General features: G+C 42.0%; 1 protein-coding gene across 3 annotated transcripts in view; it reads left to right on the top strand.

The window, feature by feature from the left end:
* The first annotated feature begins 396 nt into the window (after positions 1–396).
* The window catches only part of VWA7 (von Willebrand factor A domain containing 7), a 35,670-nt gene continuing 17,116 nt past the window's right edge, over positions 397–18,950 (top strand). Inside the window, exons 1-2 of one of the 3 annotated variants that reach the window (XM_063431388.1) lie at positions 397–561; positions 13,761–14,007. In XM_063431388.1, the coding sequence (XP_063287458.1) occupies positions 13,780–14,007 (228 nt within the window). In that variant the 5' untranslated portion in view covers positions 397–561; positions 13,761–13,779. Of the gene's footprint in view, positions 562–632; positions 833–1,690; positions 1,819–13,760; positions 14,008–18,950 lie in introns of those variants that run through there. The other 2 variants (XM_063431387.1, XM_063431389.1) reach the window with 2 other exon arrangements.

The raw sequence follows: 18,950 nt of genomic DNA on the forward strand, positions 1-18,950 counted from the left end.
CATAGGTGTCTGCGGGTTTGCAGACCTTAAAAAAACATTAAAACAAACAAAAGTTTGTTTTTTTTTAAATCTCTTCTCTAATTTTTTTTTTTGTTGGAGAAAAAACAAACCTGATATTAACACTTTGAGTGTCGGGTCTAAAGTGAGAATTAACCGTACGATAAGAACAGATACACCGGTGAGCACACAATGAAACAGGGAGAAAGGGTTTTATTGCTGTGTGTTGCAGCTTGGCAGGCTAGAGGGATGGAGGAGGCTCAGTTTCGCTGGGGTACTGTGCTAATCTGGTCTCTTCTCACGCTTCCCCCCTGCAACGTGGTATTGTGGAATTACAAAGAACTCGTGACCTCTTGCTCGCACAGAAACACCGCACAAAGGAGAGCCTTGCACAGCGAGCACAATGCAGAGAGACTGGGCAACCACTCGTTCACCCACAGACACACGTCAGGATGCTGCATCTACCTGCTGATCTATGTGCAGTGTGTCTGTGTATTTCCTGCACTGTCTGCATTTAGTTTCAGTCTGTATTTGGTTATTCTAATACTTCCTCAACTATTCATGGTATTAGCAGCTCAAACCAAACTCTTTAAAACCACGTTTAAATAACCCACGTCTGCTTCGTTTCACTCTGCACAGCTCCTTAGCCTCCTCTACTGAAAGGGACAATGGCCCTTTAAAAGCAGAGGGCGGGCCCCATGCATTGCTGTGGCTGATAAAGACTGAGAAGTGGCTACTGTTTGTAGGGAGATTATTGTGTCAGTGTGCACTGCGCTCAGTAGAGACAGCCGGGGCGAAGGGGACGGGGGATTAACCTCTGATTGCAGAGAGTAAGGTACAGCTCTTCCTCTAATTCTTCTATTTTCTGTTGTTTAGTGAATATATAGAACAGGGTTAATTTTAAAACCGGGTCGTTATGCTGCATGACTTGTCACTGACAGAGTTAACGTGCTTGTAAAAATTCCTGAGTGTAATTCTGTGTTGTGTATGTGTGTGCATGGCTTACTGATCCAGGATATATTTTTTTTTAAATAATCAAAGTAAAGTTATGCTATAGGACCCCTGTCATTTGAAAGGTATCAGTCTGTAAGATTGTACCTTTTTTGTCATGTTTACAAGTCAGTGACGTGCGTGCATGTAGCCAGATATAATGTATGTGTAATGTGTTTGCATGTCCTGTAAATGGGAATAGAGGTCACCCATGCCTTTGTGTTGGCAGTAAATGAAATATAATGAGCATGAATGTAAACAATGTAATCCGAACTTTCTATATGTTGTTCCTGTGCAGTTACCATTTGTGTGTTAGCGAATATGCAAAATACGCAAAATGTTTCACAGATTTATATCTCCCTTTTTATGTCCTTAATGTGCAGGTTTCTTCCCTGTATTTATGAGCGTGTTTGGAAATATATAGATCTTATGGATTTGAATGGTTATATGGGTCTCTTGAAATGACTGATAAATGAGTCATTTTGTTTAATTACTGTTTGTTCTGTATGGTTCTTACAGTGACTGTCCAGGTTTAATCAGAGACCTGCTCACTGGCTCTTTGTACGATTCTTTGTTCTGAAGGACTTTTAATGATCTGAAGTTTTAACACCCCCTGACCCGCTTGGTTGTTAATTCCAACAAAATGATTGGGGCTTGTTCCTGAAACACTCCTGATAACACAATTGATGTCTCATGGGACTTTGTAATGCTCATTAATTCACCCCAGACAGCCCTTTGTTTCATGGGATCCGACCTTCTCCGCCTATGTGATGAAACGAGCCTGTCTTCGAGACAAAGTGGGATCCTCTGTAATCCATCTATCCAAATAAGGTGTGATGCTGCTTCTTTACACTACAGGATTGACATAATGAAAACAAATAGAAAATCCAAACTGTTTGGCTGAATTATTTTTAACATATTCTTCTCATTATACAAAATATTTGTAATCACAATCAAAAATTGGATTCAGCATATCGTGAGTTAGGTACAAAGCCGTGATACACATCTTGCAGGACTCTCAGCCCAACTATTTCATTCATAGAATCATGGGAGTTGTAGTTCAGCAACATCTGGAGGGTCGGAGTTTGGGGAAGCCTGTTCTAGAACAGTGGTTCCCAACCCACTCATCAAGTACATCCTAACAGCCCAGGATTTAGGGATTACCCAGTTGTCGAAGGTGTTTTTAGAAAAAGAGAAAAAATAAATAAAACACTTTAGACACAACAGGGTAATCCCTAAATCCTGGACTGGTAGGAGGTACATGAGGACTGGGTTGGGAACAATCATGTTTTGTTCATTACACGTTTTACATCTGCACTAATGTGTACAAGAAGTATCTTAAGAGACCTCTAACAGGATAGAAAAGCAAGCTGAACATTTTTGATGTGATTTGAAACGGCACATTCCATTTCCAGCCCTTGAATGTTACAAACAACTGGAAAAATAATTATTTTTAGTAACAATTTCTAAAACGGTGATCTGAGACCTTCTATTAAATTGTAGAAGTTTCTAGAAACAGATTTGATTGTCCTATGTCTGCTAAATAGGCTGTAAAGAAATAAAATAAAAAGGCTCATCTACATCAAGTTCAGCCAGCTATCACCCTCGCATATGAACTATTTTTTACTACAATATTCTCTGAAATCTAAAATAATCTCTTTAGCCAAAGAATTCCCTGTATTTCTTGTTCTTCCTTTAAAGAAACCTTTTCCTCTGCTGTAGGTAAAATCTTTTGTCTTATTAATTCTGTTTCCTACTTTTGCAATTCTCTTACCATTGGTACATCAAGAAGAAAAAATAAATGTTCTTTTCTTGAATTAATCTATTTCATGCATACCTTACTGCTGCCTGACATTGTGTGTTGTTGCTTAGTCTGTGATAAACGAATCGAATGACTGTGAAATGCTGGACGAACAAATGGATTCGTTCAACCAATGATTAACAGGCATTTTATCCAATTAGCGCAACCTAATGGGATATGAGCACAAGTCTAGTCTGCATCTTCCCAAGTAGGGTACCAATTGTTTGTGGGTCCTGACCCCAAAATGCATTTAATTTCATTTACCACTTGCCTGCCTGGTTCCGTGATATATCCATTTAATTTCTCGGTAGACTTGATATCCTGCTCACATTGTATTATCCTGCCTAGTTTTCTGTCATTTACAAACACCGGCACGTGACTTTCATTGCCCATTGTAAGATCATTAATAAACAAACTAAACAGACCCCCACGGGACTCCACGGACATGGCAACGTACAACACATACCAATCCCAGCGTGTGTACGTTGCTATAAGGCGAAGTGCGTGTGACGGGAACCTTAAATAATTACAATAAGTGAATGCAAATTCGCTAAAACACGCAGAAAATGAACTAATCATCGTATGATGGAAGGGATTAATGAACAGATGGAGGAAAATGAGTCCATAGAATGGGCGTTGAATGAGATTTAATAGGACCATCTCTGCACCTGTACTAGACTTAATGAGAGGGAATGCATGCTGGTAAAACCTGAGGTGAAGGGACGAGAGTGACGTGATACATGATAATCTATTGTGATTATTCAACAAAGTGAGAATTCACAGGGAATTTCAAGTTTCGGCCAATGGAGCCAATCTGGAGACTTAGAGAATTTATCCAATTCAGATATTTTGTCCTGAAACTTGAAATACACTTTCTCAGTTTAGTGAATTATCCTGTTAGTGTTAGAAGGAAAGGAAGAAAGGAAAGACAAAAATAAAAGAGAAGTAAAGAAGAAAGTGAAATATGTCATTATATTCCTCTAATATGGGCTTCATTGTTCTTTACCTTTTATATGCTGTGCTGCGGTAATGTAAGGGTTAATGTGCAGTGTATGATAGCAATATAGGGGTTAATGTGTAGTGTGTTAAGGTAATACAGGGGTATTGTGTAGTGTGTTACGGTAATATAGGGGTTAATGTGTAGTGTATGATCGTAATGTAGGGATTAATGTGTAGTGTGTTAAGGTAATATGGGGGTTAAAGTATAGTGTTTGGGCAATATAGGGGTTAATGTGCTGTGTGTTTGGGCAATGAAGGGGTTAATCTGCTGTGTGTTTTTGGTAATGTAGGGGTTATTGTGCTGTGTGTTTGGGCAATGTAGGGGTTAATGTGCTGTGTGTTTGGGCAATGTAGGGTTAATGGTCTGTGTGTTTGGGCAATGTAGGGGTTAATCTGCTGTGTGTTTGGGCAATGTAGGGGTTAATGTGCTGTGTGTTTGGGCAATGAAGGGGTTAATCTGCTGTGTGTTTTTGGTAATGTAGGGGTTATTGTGCTGTGTGTTTGGGCAATGTAGGGGTTAATGTGCTGTGTGTTTGGGCAATGTAGGGTTAATGGTCTGTGTGTTTGGGCAATGTAGGGGTTAATCTGCTGTGTGTTTGGGCAATGTAGGGGTTAATGTGCTGTGTGTTTGGGCAATGAAGGGGTTAATCTGCTGTGTGTTTTTGGTAATGTAGGGGTTATTGTGCTGTGTGTTTGGGCAATGAAGGGGTTAATCTGCTGTGTGTTTTTGGTAATGTAGGGGTTATTGTGCTGTGTGTTTGGGCAATGTAGGGGTTAATGTGCTGTGTGTTTGGGCAATGTAGGGTTAATGGTCTGTGTGTTTGGGCAATGTAGGGGTTAATCTGCTGTGTGTTTGGGCAATGTAGGGTTAATGGTCTGTGTGTTTGGGCAATGTAGGGGTTAATTTGCTGTGTGTTTGGGTAATGTAGGGGTTATTGTGCTGTGTGTTTGGGCAATGAAGGGGTTAATCTGCTGTGTGTTTTTGGTAATGTAGGGGTTATTGTGCTGTGTGTTTTTGGTAATGTAGGGGTTATTGTGCTGTGTGTTTTGGGTAATGTAGGGGTTAATGTGCTGTGTGTTGTGGGTAATGTAGGGGTTATTGTGTAGTGTGTTAAGGTGATATAGAGATTAGGGGGAGTATTTTGTTGTAAGACAGCATTGGGACATACCCAGAACACCTCTTCAATGTTCAAAATAAATCTTAAAAAAAGTAAATATTGGGACGCAGCACCCCAAAATTCTGGAGCCCCCGGACACTCATGTTACCTATAGCTATAGTTACCTGTAGGAAATGTAAACGTGATCCAAGTTCATGGTCATAAAATTACCTTCACACCCCAAACCAGGGCCCCATTTACATTAGGGATATAGTCACTAAACCGTGATTGCCGTGACAACAAAAACTGAAACAATAACTGCGTTAGACTATTGTTACAGCTGGGCTATTTCCACAGGTTGCAGTTTGGGTTTCAGATCACCATTTAGTGAATACGTCCCTCCAGGATTGTGAAACATCATCATTATCTTTTTCTTTGGGACTAGTGTGTAATCGGTGGTATGACATGTATGACTCATGACTCAGCTGACATGTATGACTCATGACTCAGCTGACATGTATGTGTGTTAAAGGCGTGTACTCATGCAGTGCATACATTCTGTGACGTTAGACAGAGGTGTGAGCCTGTGTACATGTGTGCGGAGTGTTATGTAATTTGGTTTGTTTTACAATTCGTTACCGGAGCCCAGAGATGCCAGGCATTTTTCTTTTATTTTCTGCCTTTTTTTGTTGAGAATATAACTTGTTTTCTCTAATTAATCATCTCAAGAAAACAAGTTTGGCATCGCAAGTTGTCCCCTCCACATAACACATTGCCTATTCAACATAAACTTGTTTTGTCAATGTAACAAGTTGTTTTCTCAAGTCAGAGAATTAAGAAAAGGTAGGCAAACTAAATATACAAAATATACCATAGTCACATATATACACGAAACAGCAGAACAAGCCAATGGTGTATCCCTAACGCAGGAACATATGGATACCTAGAGGGAATCACCCAACAAATTATACATACCGTCAGCCAAATACCAGGAATAGAGAGAAAAATCAAGAGTCGCCAACGTTTCTGCAGAAATGCCTTTATCAAGAGAGCTCTACTCCTGGTATTTGTCTGACGGTATGTATTATTTGTTGGCTAATTTCCTCTAGGTATCCATATGATCCTGCATTAGGAATACACCATTGGCTTGTTCTGCTGTGTTTCGTGTATATATGTGACTATGGTATATTTTGTATACTTTATATGCTATTGTTTTGATATTATTGTTGAGGTTTCTTCTTCTTCTTCTTATTATTATTATTATTACTGGTATTTATATAACGCCAGCATATTCCAGAATCAAGTATGACGCCAAGACAGCGCGTCTGCAAGAATGGACTTATGTGGATATCACTGACTTGAAGGGAGAGCGAGAGAGGGGGATCAGTATTAGGAGGAGCCGAGGAGGAAAGACAAGGAGTTCAGTTTTAGAGAGATTGAGTTTCAGAAAGCGGGAGGACATCCAGTCAGAGATGGAAGAAAGGCAAGCAGTGACACGTTGCAGGACGGCAGGGGAGAGGTCCGGGGAGGAGAGATATATCTGGGTGCCATCAGCGTACAGGTGGTAGTGGAATCCAAACGAGGTAATAAGTTTGCCAAGAGAGGCAGTATAAAGGGAAAATAGAAGGGGACCAAGGACAGAGCCTTGGGGAACTCCAACCGAGACAGGACGAGGGGAGGAGGTATCATTAGAAAAGGAGACACTGAATGAGCGTTGGCATCTATTTTGGGATACCTGTGATATTAGACCCAATTGATAAAACATTTCTTTACCTCTATGGCTGTGCTCCTCATTCTGTTTTATCAGTAGATTCTCAAGTCAGAAAAACATTAAAATATATTGCCTCTGTGGACTTTCACAATTAGCTCATAAGTTATCTTTCAAAGTAAATTATTACAAAGGGCAGCCCTAGGTTAGGATAAAAATGGACTACGGGAGGGCGGGCCTAGCAGTGAACCAGAGCGGCCACACTTTCCCGAGCTCTGCAATAAGTTGCCCTAAAAGGCTGTTTTTGAAAGGCTACCTGCAGGGCCGCCACCAGAAATTTTGGGGCCCCTAACTGAGCTCAGGGTCTGGGCCCCTGGGGGCCCGCCTCCAAAACCGCCCACAGAGACCGCCTCCAAATCCCGCCCACAGGAATACACACACAGACACAAACACATTCACTGATACAAAAGGACACATATACACACACACACACACACACTGATACATACTAACAGACACACATACTGATACGCATATAGGCATACATACTGACACACAAATACTGAGACATACACACATATACAGACACACAGGCGTACATAGTGACAGACACATACTAACATAGATACAGACACACATGCATAAGGACATACAGACACAGACACATTCATAATGACATACAGACAGACATTCATACTGACATACACACATTCATACTGACATGCAGACATACATACACTGACATTCATACACACATAATGACATGCATACAGATAGACATACATGCATACATACATACAGACATACATTCATACTGGCATCCATACAGACACTGACATCCATACATACACACATTCATAATGACATACATTCATACTGGCATACATGCATTCATACAGACACACATTCATAATGACATGCAGACATACATACACTGACATGCATACACATAGACATATATGCATACAGACAGACATACACACATTCATAATGACATGCATACATACATACACTGACATTCATACACATAATGACATGCATACAGATAGACATACATTCACACACAGACACACAGACAGACATACACACAGACAGACATACACAGACATAGACAGACATACACACACACAGACAGACAGACACACACACAAACATACATACACACATACATACATACACACAGACAGACATACACACAAACAGACAGACAGACATACACACAGACATACATACACACAAACATACATACACACATACACACATACATACATACACACATACATACATACACATATACATACATACACACACACAGACATACATACACACAAACAGACAGACATACACACAAACAGACAGACATACATACACACAAACATACATACATACACACATACATACATACACACAGACAGACATACACACAGACATACATACACACAGACATACATACACACAGACAGACATACACACAGACAGACATACACACAGACATACATACACACACACACAGACATACATACACACAGACAGACATACACACAGACAGACATACACACAGACATACATACACACAGACATACATACACACAGACAGACAGACATACACACAGACATACATACACACAGACATACATACACACAGACATACATACACACACACACAGACAGACAGACATACACACAGACAGACATACACACAGACATACATACATACACACAAACAGACAGACATACACACAAACAGACAGACATACATACACACAAACATACATACACACAGACATACATACACACAGACAGACAGACATACACACAGACAGACATACACACAGACATACATACACACATACAGACATACATACACACAGACAGACACACAGACAGACAGACATACACACAGACAGACATACACACAGACAGACATACACACAGACAGACAGACAGAGCTCATTTTCCAGCCACCCTCCTGTTTCTTACCTTGTCTTTGCAGGAGGGTGGCTGGCTGGTGCTGATGGGACTGTCAGTCGGCTGGCTCTCCCTCTTCATTGTCGGGCGGGCAGGCTGTCGGGTAGGCGCTCCCTCCTCCCGCGCGGAGTGAGCTGGGAGGAAGTGACTACTTCCTCCCAGCAGCACTTGCGCTGCGGCGGCAATTATATTTTTTAAAGGGGCCCGGTCGCGCTATACCACGGCCACAGCGCTGACCGGACCCCTGAAGTGCCCTAAGGCCACCCGATGGGCCCCATCAGCGTGCGGGCGCCGCAGTTCCGCTGCTACACGTGGGGCCCGGGCGGCCGGGCCCCCCAGGGCCGCCGGGCCCGTGACAACCGTTATGGTTGTCACCCCCTGATGGCGGCCCTGGCTACCTGGTGAACAAACAGGCTACAAACCTTGCCCGACGCACCGTAATCAATATGGGTCGGAAAAATAAGAAACCCAAAGCGGACAAAGACACACCGAGCTGAAACATAGGTGAGATGCTCCGCAGCACACAGAAGGCCGCATGGGACAAGATGGTGTCCCTCGAGGAAGGATCCTCATACTCCTCTGACGACTTCTATGCCGAGCCGGAGGAGGGGGCTGCCCTCAGATTAAACACGGGACCCAGACCACGCAAGCTGGAAGATAGGGAACCGGTCACTGCCGCTCAGCTAAAAACAATGCTTGCGGAGCTCCGCACCAGTATAGCGGGAGACATGGCCCACTTCCAAAAGACCATGGAGGGCGCAACAACAAAAATTGCCCAACTAGAGGTGGCACGCAATACCCACGACTCAAGACTATCCAGGGCAGAGAAGAGGATCGAAGAACTGGAGCAGGTGCACTTTACCGCCACGAGCAGGCTCGATGCCATGGAGGATGTGCGGAGATGGTACAACCTCAAGATTAGAGGTGTACCGGAGGCACTGTAGACTTTGGACTTACCACATTTCCTACGGCGATTCCTTGCAGCATACATCCCTCACAAACAGGCGAAGGCAATAAAACTTGACGGCGTGTTTCGCTTACAGAAACCCGCGAGCGCACCGACAACCGCAACGCCGGACCTCATTGTACGGTTCCAGTCCCTGCAGGACAAGGCCCTACTCCTCACTGCGGTGAGAGGGAAGTCTCTGATAGGGTTTGAAGGAGCTACACTGCAAATATTCCCGGACCTCACCAGGAACACACTGGCATGGCGCCGCTCTTTGCGTCCACATCTGCAGCTCATGCGAGCACACGACATCTCCTATCGGTGGGGACACCCAAGAACCGTCCGATTCCAGGCACAAGGGGAAACATACCGTGTGGGCACTCCGAAAGAGCTGGAAGACCAACTGTGTAAGCTGGGGCTCCTTAGCCCAAGCGCAACCTCTGGTTCAGGACTAGCTCACCTAGACCCGGCTACAATCCCGGAATTCACTCCCCGCACGGTTCAAGCTCAATTGGTGTCCAGAGACTTAACCTGACTCCCATGGCTGAGTCCGACCGGCAGGAAGGCACCCTAGCCAAGACAGCCCTTCATTACATCGGGACTTACCCAACACCACCACTGATATTACCTTTTAACGTTTATCTTTTAATGTTTATCTTTTGATTGCTTGCTTAATTATTTTTCAGTTATTGTTGCCTTTTATTTCTTTCCTCATTTTATGAGTAGACTAATAAGTGCTACTCTGCACTGTGTAACATAGCCGCACACCAATGGCGACACTTGCCTTACCGGATTGCGGCAAGTACTCTGCTAAGAAAACTGTCCAGATAGTCACCTAGCGCTCTGATCACCGCCAGATATGCCTCACGGGCAATTTAATCCCCCCACCCCCTCCCAATAGACCCTACCGGACATCTGGTCCAACTCTCTTTAAACCACTACACAGACAAGGGGGTGCACCTCCCTCCCCGTAAGTTTTAGATACACTCAAAGATCCTATAATTGTCACGAACCCTCTAGGGGGGGTACCACTATATGGTCTGCTCTCAGAAGCTCACCTTTTCTTGCTACTCTCATGTAACCTACCATATATCATTTAAGCAATCCCAATATGTGTCACTTGATTTTGTAAGAAACGCCTGCATAATGATAATGTTGATGTTTTGAAGTTTCCTTTTGGCTACCTTAACAATGTCAGTATCATCCAGGTGACACCCATGGGTGCTAAACCTTTGTATGTTTTTCATGTTAAAATCTAAAAATGTGCAAGTTCCTCACTCGCCATACCAATGCATTGTATCACATGTCGATGTACTGCCTGTCACCGCTGTTGTGGCGATGTAAGCTCTTATGTTATCCCTTGCACGCAAAAATAAAGAATTAAAATAAATAAATAATGGAATACGGATCTTAATGGATCTGCTACAGATGGCTAAATGATGAGTATTTTGGCTATTACTACCCTTCTTCATTATTTAATCCTTTACTCAGACAAAACGGAACACTCAGTCACAGCCAATGGCAAGACACCTAGCGGGTAATCTAAAGTTTGAATTGTGAATTCAGAGTAAACTCAAACTTCAACATTCAGGCCAAGATAGCTGAAATGTAAATATAGTTGACTGAGAAATTTAAACTTAAAATTTGTGACAATTCGCACTTTAGTGCATAACCCGGCTGAGAGAATAGAACAAGGTCAGGGCGGGCGCCCCTGGTTGCATTGAGTGGGCATATTACAATTAGTATGGTAATGGGCTGTGAGTGGGGTACAGTGACCTACGGTCAGGTGGCAACCACATAAAAAAAGCTAAGAAAAAAATACGCTTCTATGTGTTTCAACATAACAGCTCTGCAAACCTCCCAACATTTCAAACAGACGCAGAGGGAAACTCTATTTCTAGGGGTGTGGGTGGGAGTGTGGCCAGGGGTGGGGCTGTTCTGAGAAATTTTACTGACTTACTAATAACAATTTATAGAACTAAAATGTAAATCGGAACAAGAACAATGTATCTTAATACACAGACTGATTTCTAAACACATTTATTGTAGTTTAAAGATACATTACTGGGAGTATTATTGCTGCGGGGCTCTGTTATACACTCAGCCACATTACTGGGAGTATTATTGCTGCGGGGCTCTGTTATACACTCAGACACATTACTGGGAGTATTATTGCTGTGGAGCTCTGTTATACACTCAGACACATTACTGGGAGTATTATTGTTGTGGAGCTCTGTAATACACTCAGACACATTACTGGGAGTATTATTGCTGTAGAGTTCTGTTATACACGCAGACACATTACTGGGGGTATTATTGCTGTGGAGCTCTGTTATACACTCAGACACATTACTGTGAGTATTATTACTGTGGAGCTCTGTTATACACTCAGACACATTACTGGGAGTATTATTGCTGTGGAGCTCTGTAATACACTCAGACACATTACTGGGAGTATTATTGCTGTGGAGTTCTGTTATACACGCAGACACATTACTGGGGGTATTATTGCTGTGGAGCTCTGTTATATACTCAGACACATTACTGGGAGTATTATTGCTGTGGAGCTCTGTTATACACTAAGACACATTACTGGGAGTATTATTGCTGTGGGGCTCTGTTATACACTCAGACACATTACTGGGAGTATTATTGCTGTGGAGTTCTGTTATACACGCAGACACATTACTGGGAGTATTATTACTGTGGAGCTCTGTTATACACTCAGACACATTACTGGGAGTATTATTGCTGTGGAACTCTGTTATACACTCAGACACATTACTGGGAGTATTATTACTGTGGAGCTCTGTTATACACTCAGACACATTACTGGGAGTATTATTGCTGTGGAACTCTGTTATACACTCAGACACATTACTGGGAGTATTATTACTGTGGAGCTCTGTTATACACTCAGACACATTACTGGGAGTATTATTGCTGTGGAGCTCTGTAATACACTCAGACACATTACTGGGAGTATTATTGCTGTGGAGTTCTGTTATACACGCAGACACATTACTGGGGGTATTATTGCTGTGGAACTCTGTTATACACTCAGACACATTACTGGGAGTATTATTGCTCTGGAGTTCTGTTATACACGCAGACACATTACTGGGGGTATTATTGCTGTGGAGCTCTGTTATACACTCAGACACATTACTGGGAGTATTATTACTGTGGAGCTCTGTTATACACTCAGACACATTACTGGGAGTATTATTGCTGTGGAGCTCTGTAATACACTCAGACACATTACTGGGAGTATTATTGCTGTGGAGTTCTGTTATACACGCAGACACATTACTGGGGGTATTATTGCTGTGGAGCTCTGTTATACACTCAGACACATTACTGGGAGTATTATTACTGTGGAGCTCTGTTATACACTCAGACACATTACTGGGAGTATTATTGCTGTGGAGCTCTGTAATACACTCAGACACATTACTGGGAGTATTATTGCTGTGGAGTTCTGTTATACACGCAGACACATTACTGGGGGTATTATTGCTGTGGAGCTCTGTTATATACTCAGACACATTACTGGGAGTATTATTGCTGTGGAGCTCTGTTATACACTCAGACACATTACTGGGAGTATTATTGCTGTGGAGCTCTGTTATACACTCAGACACATTACTGGGAGTATTATTGCTGTGGAGCTCTGTAATACATTCAGACACATTACTGGGAGTATTATTACTGTGGAGTTCTGTTATACACGCAGACACATTACTGGGAGCATTATTGCTGTGGAGCTCTGTAATACACTCAGAGACATTACTGGTAGTATTATTGCTGTGGAGCTCTGTTATACACTCATACACATTACTGGGAGTATTATTGTTGTGGAGCTCTGTTATACACTCAGACACATTACTGGGAGTATTATTGCTGTGGAGCTCTGTTATACACTCAGACACATTACTGGGAGTATTATTGCTGTGGAGCTCTGTTATACACTCAGACACATTACTGGGAGTATTATTGCTGTGGAGCTCTGTTATACACTCAGACACATTACTGGGAGTATTATTGCTGTGGAGCTCTGTTATACCCTCAGATATGCCAACAATTTGGAGCTCCTAGAAAAGAGGAACAGATGAATTTGGGCCCAAGATAGGGACTGTCCCTCCTCGATAGGAACACTTGGGCGGTATGGCTTTGGGAAACTGTAGCAATGGAGATGAGATTTTAGAATTCCCAGGTGATGTATTTATAAATATTCCCTCTCTTGTTTTGTAGCCCGTCCCTTCCATAGTAAATGGCTCCACATGTTTCTTGGACCCTAAGCATCCTGCTGCTGGGGAGTGTGGTCTTTCCAGGAGGTCTGGCGTTCTTCCCAAATTTCTGGACCAAGTTTTTGGGGCTGACATGGAAATCGTATACACACCAGGACCTGACTGAGGACGCCATTCTCAATGTCACCCTACAAATCCTATTGGACCATAAACACCCCACTCGACCTCCTATAAACGTGCGAGAATTCCAGGTGAGTGGGACTATAATGGGATAAACGGAGAGATAACGAGAGAGAGATCTCAGTATTCCTCATTTTTGAGAGCTGGAAAATTAATTAAAACTTATATTTAAATACCCCGAGATGGAAGAATATTGTAATGGAATCACAGCATTGTAACTGTTTTTTATAAAATATATAATAATATATAGAAATATATTCAGAGAAGCAGCACTTAAAGGGACATAACACCTTTTCACTTTTTATCAAAAGGCTGAATTTTATCCTTAATTTAGCTACTCCTCTGGTTTGAACGAGTTATTTGATATTAAATCACCCCCTTGTGCTGGAAACTGCTCTTTGAATGTTTAGAATTAAAAATATAAACCGTGAAGTGGCACTTTTATAGCAGAAGTGGAAAAATCTATCAAAATGCAAAATCAGCAATCTCACCTGTGAGAACCTCATAAAGCAACTTATGGAACTGATTTATTTAATATATTACTGTGAGTTTTATTTCTGTGGAGCTCTGTGATAGACACACACTGCACATTACTGTGAGATTTATTTCTGTGGAGCTCTGTGATAGACTCACACACTGCACATTACTGTGAGTTTTATTTCTGTGGAGCCCTGTGATAGACTCATACACATTGGACTCACACACTGCACATTACTGTGAGTTTTATTTCTGTGGAGCCCTGTGATAGACTCATACACTGCACATTACTGTGAGTTTTATTTCTGTGGAGCTCTGTGATAGAGACACACTGCATATTACTGTGAGTTTTATCTCTGTGGAGCTCTGTGATAGACTCACGCACTGCACATTACTGTGAGTTTTATTTCTGTGGAGCTCTGTGATAGACTCACACATTGCACATTACTGTGAGTTTTATTCCTGTGGAGCTCTGTGGTAGACTCATATACACTGCACATTACTGTGAGTTTTATTTCTGTTGAGCTCTGTGATAGACACACACTGCACATTACTGTGAGTTTTATTTCTGTGGAGCTCTGTGATAGACTCACACACTGCACATTACTGTGAGTTTTATTTCTGTGGAGCTCTGTGATAGACACACACTGCACATTACTGTGAGTTTTATTTCTGTGGAGCTCTGTGATGGACACACACTGCACATTACTGTGAGTTTTATTTCTGTGGAGCCCTGTGATAGACTCATACACATTGGACTCATACACTGCACATTACTGTGAGTTTTATTTCTGTGGAGCTCTGTGATAGAGACACACTGCATATTACTGTGAGTTTTATCTCTGTGGAGCTCTGTGATAGACTCACGCACTGCACATTACTGTGAGTTTTATTTCTGTGGAGCTCTGTGATAGACTCACACATTGCACATTACTGTGAGTTTTATTTCTGTGGAGCTCTGTGGTAGACTCATATACACTGCACATTACTGTGAGTTTTATTTCTGTTGAGCTCTGTGATAGACACACACTGCACATTACTGTGAGTTTTATTTCTGTGGAGCTCTGTGATAGACTCACACACTGCACATTACTGTGAGTTTTATTTCTGTGGAGCTCTGTGATAGACACACACTGCACATTACTGTGAGTTTTATTTCTGTGGAGCTCTGTGATAGACACACACTGCACATTACTGTGAGTTTTATTTCTGTGGAGCCCTGTGATAGACTCATACACATTGGACTCACACACTGCACATTGCTGTGAGTTTTATTGCTGTGGAGCTCTGTGATAGACTCACACACTGCACATTACTGTGAGTTTTATTTCTGTGGAGCTCTGTGATAGACTCACATACCACACATTACTGTGAGTTTTATTTCTGTGGAGCCCTGTGATAGACTCATACACTGCACATTACTGTGAGTTTTATTTCTGTGGAGCTCTGTGATAGAGACACACTGCATATTACTGTGAGTTTTATCTCTGTGGAGCTCTGTGATAGACTCACGCACTGCACATTACTGTGAGTTTTATTTCTGTGGAGCTCTGTGATAGACTCACACATTGCACATTACTGTGAGTTTTATTTCTGTGGAGCTCTGTGATAGACTCATATACACTGCACATTACTGTGAGTTTTATTTCTGTTGAGCTCTGTGATAGACACACACTGCACATTACTGTGAGTTTTATTTCTGTGGAGCTCTGTGATAGACTCACATACCACACATTACTGTGAGTTTTATTTCTGTGCAGCTCTGTGATAGAGACACACTGCATATTACTGTGAGTTTTATCTCTGTGGAGCTCTGTGATAGACTCACGCACTGCACATTACTATGAGTTTTATTTCTGTGGAGCCCTGTGATAGACTCACACTGCACATTACTGTGAGCTTTATTTCTGTGGAGCTCTGTGGTAGACTCATACACACTGCACATTACGGTGAGTTTTATTGTTAGGGAGCTCTGTAGTGCATTAGTAGTAGAGGCAGGAGTAGATCCTGGCGATCCTCAAGTGAGAAGTCAAGCTGTTCCAGCACTTGCAGTGGTAGGGCTCCAGGGAACTCTAACCCCCAAATGTCTGGGAGTTAGTGAGACAGTCCCGGTTTTGGGTGCTGCCAGGTTTACTCTCTGTTATTCCACTCCTGGGCACACCAGAACAAATTCCTCAGAACGCGTAGAGTGACCCAGAGTGACGTAGAGCGACACAGGAATTATCTTCCACAAATAACACTTCAACAGGACTCCGAGCCTTGGCTACCGGGGCCAGTCAGCCTGCAGTGTGCACATTTCTGGGTTACGTTGCGCCATTGTCACCACACTCGTTTCCCCCCATGTCACCAGTTACACGAATTAGTCACTGTCGTGCACTCGCCAGCCCGACTCCCTTCCTGTTCCACTTCTATGCCTCCCGATGTTGCAAATCGTGAAACCCCACTGCCCTCCTCACCCCAGTAAACGCTTCCACACAACGGTGACAGAAAGAGGAACCGTCAACTATAATTAGAACAATGCTTAGCCCGTAAATATATCGGATTCACAAATTGCTTGTTCTTTAGTCTTGCAAAACCCCACTTCCCTTTCAAAGGCTATTTATTTATCCGTGTCTGCAGTATCTAAAGCCAGCCAGCTCTGGAAGTATTCTTCGATGGGTCCTGTTCCAGCTATATTTTGGGGATAAAGAAGAGACTTTTCCATCTATATTAAAGATTTAGCAAATTACATTAAAATCCGGTTCAGTGAAGGCAAAACAGGCGCAAGCTTAGCAAATGGAGAGGAAATATTGGAGACATTGTTCCATTTCTCCTTTTCTCGAAGCTTTCTCAGGTGCGAAGGACAGAATTTAGAACAATGATTGACAGGGATCTAAGATAGAGGTGCCCAGTTGCATGAGAAACAGGTGTGGTTTTCTACATATACATTTATTTTTCACAAACATCCCTCTAGTGGCTGTCTAATAGACAGGTGGAGTTACCCCACAAAGCTAATTATTACAGTTTATACAGAACTGCAATAATTAGCTTTGCGGGGTTAAGGGTGCTGGGACAGTGCATCCAGACCACTTCAATGAGCTGAAATGGTTTGGGTCCCTATAGTGTCCCTTTAAAGCTTCTTGCTGACAACAGGTGGAAGGATAAGACCAGAGATAGTTATTTTGTGTTCTCCATAGTCTTTTGAAATGTTTAGAACCTCCCTGCTAATCTTCTCTTTTCTAACTTTTTTTTTTTTATCTACAGATCAGGGAGATCTTTGAGGGGCAGTGTATGGTGTGTTCAATTCTAACAATGAGTTTCTTTATTCTGTAATTGATGAGTTACGCGGAGTTGACTTGTGGACAAATCCATTTCAGCTGCATCAAACAAATCAAATTCCTGTTAAATCTACATCCCCCGAACGAATCGATTCACCCAGTTTTCACCTATGGGTTCTTAGAAGACTCCCTCGGGTAAATCTCAGACGATCGATTCATTCGGACGTAGATTAACCGGAATTTGATCCGTTTGTCGCAGCTAAAACGAGGCATCCACAAATCTATTGCTGAATTATAAAAAGCACTAAATTAGGTGGAATAAAATCCCTGCAGATTCATATCGGTTGAAGTTAGAGGAAGAATAATGTTATTTATTTTGTAAATGGTTGCAGCTGTGCATCACGGACCCCCAGTGCAGGTGGCAGGAATGAATAAAGCCAAGCATTCACAAACAGCGCTGAATAGACACAGACCGAGGAAACAAAACACTGGCAGGGTTGTTTAATAAAGTGAGAATTCAAAGTGAAATCAAAGTAAATTTCAAATTCCAGACCAAAGTCGCTATACTGGAAAAAAAAGTCAACTATGCTCAGGGTTTGATTACTTTGGCCTTAGATTTGAAATTCACTTTGAATTCTCAGTTAATTAAATAACTCTGCACAGTGTTTTCCCATGGAAATAGGCGGATTAGAGAGGCCAGTTTGATTGCAAGAGGTTGAGCAGATTTGAGTTTGTTTTACATGGTTCCTCTGAATCAAATGTCTTTTAATCCACACCTTGACGATCGCTTGGTCCAGGTGTGTGCTAAAAGGCACTCGATTCGGACAAGCTGTCTCAAAACAAACTTGTGACTAAGTCTAATGTTTAGTTGTACACAGAGCGGAATATAAACAACGAAATAATGTACAGAAAATAAAATAAACAAACATCAAACACAAATCCGCTATTCGTTATAATGCTCGTTACAAAGGATTTCCATCTGGATCCTATACCACTGGTTAAGGATTTCAAATAAAAGTTCATTTTTTAAATTTAGTTTGTACTGTTGTCATTATGCAATTGCAGTTAATGCAGCATATAAAAAGAGAATGACTTAACTTTGACCTCAGCCCGTATTCCCAAGTTGAGTTGCCCTGTGAGCTGTGATTTATGACTCCTCTCTATATATGGAGGTATTTCTCCTTGCGTGCCATATACCATTAGTGTTAAGATGACAGCTTAATGAACCACTCCTTTTTATTATATTTTCTGTATATTTTCTGCAAGGCTAATTAGGGATT

The sequence above is a fragment of the Pelobates fuscus genome, chromosome 9 (genome assembly GCF_036172605.1).
Source record: "Pelobates fuscus isolate aPelFus1 chromosome 9, aPelFus1.pri, whole genome shotgun sequence".
In the NCBI taxonomy this organism is placed as follows: Eukaryota; Metazoa; Chordata; class Amphibia; order Anura; family Pelobatidae; genus Pelobates; species Pelobates fuscus.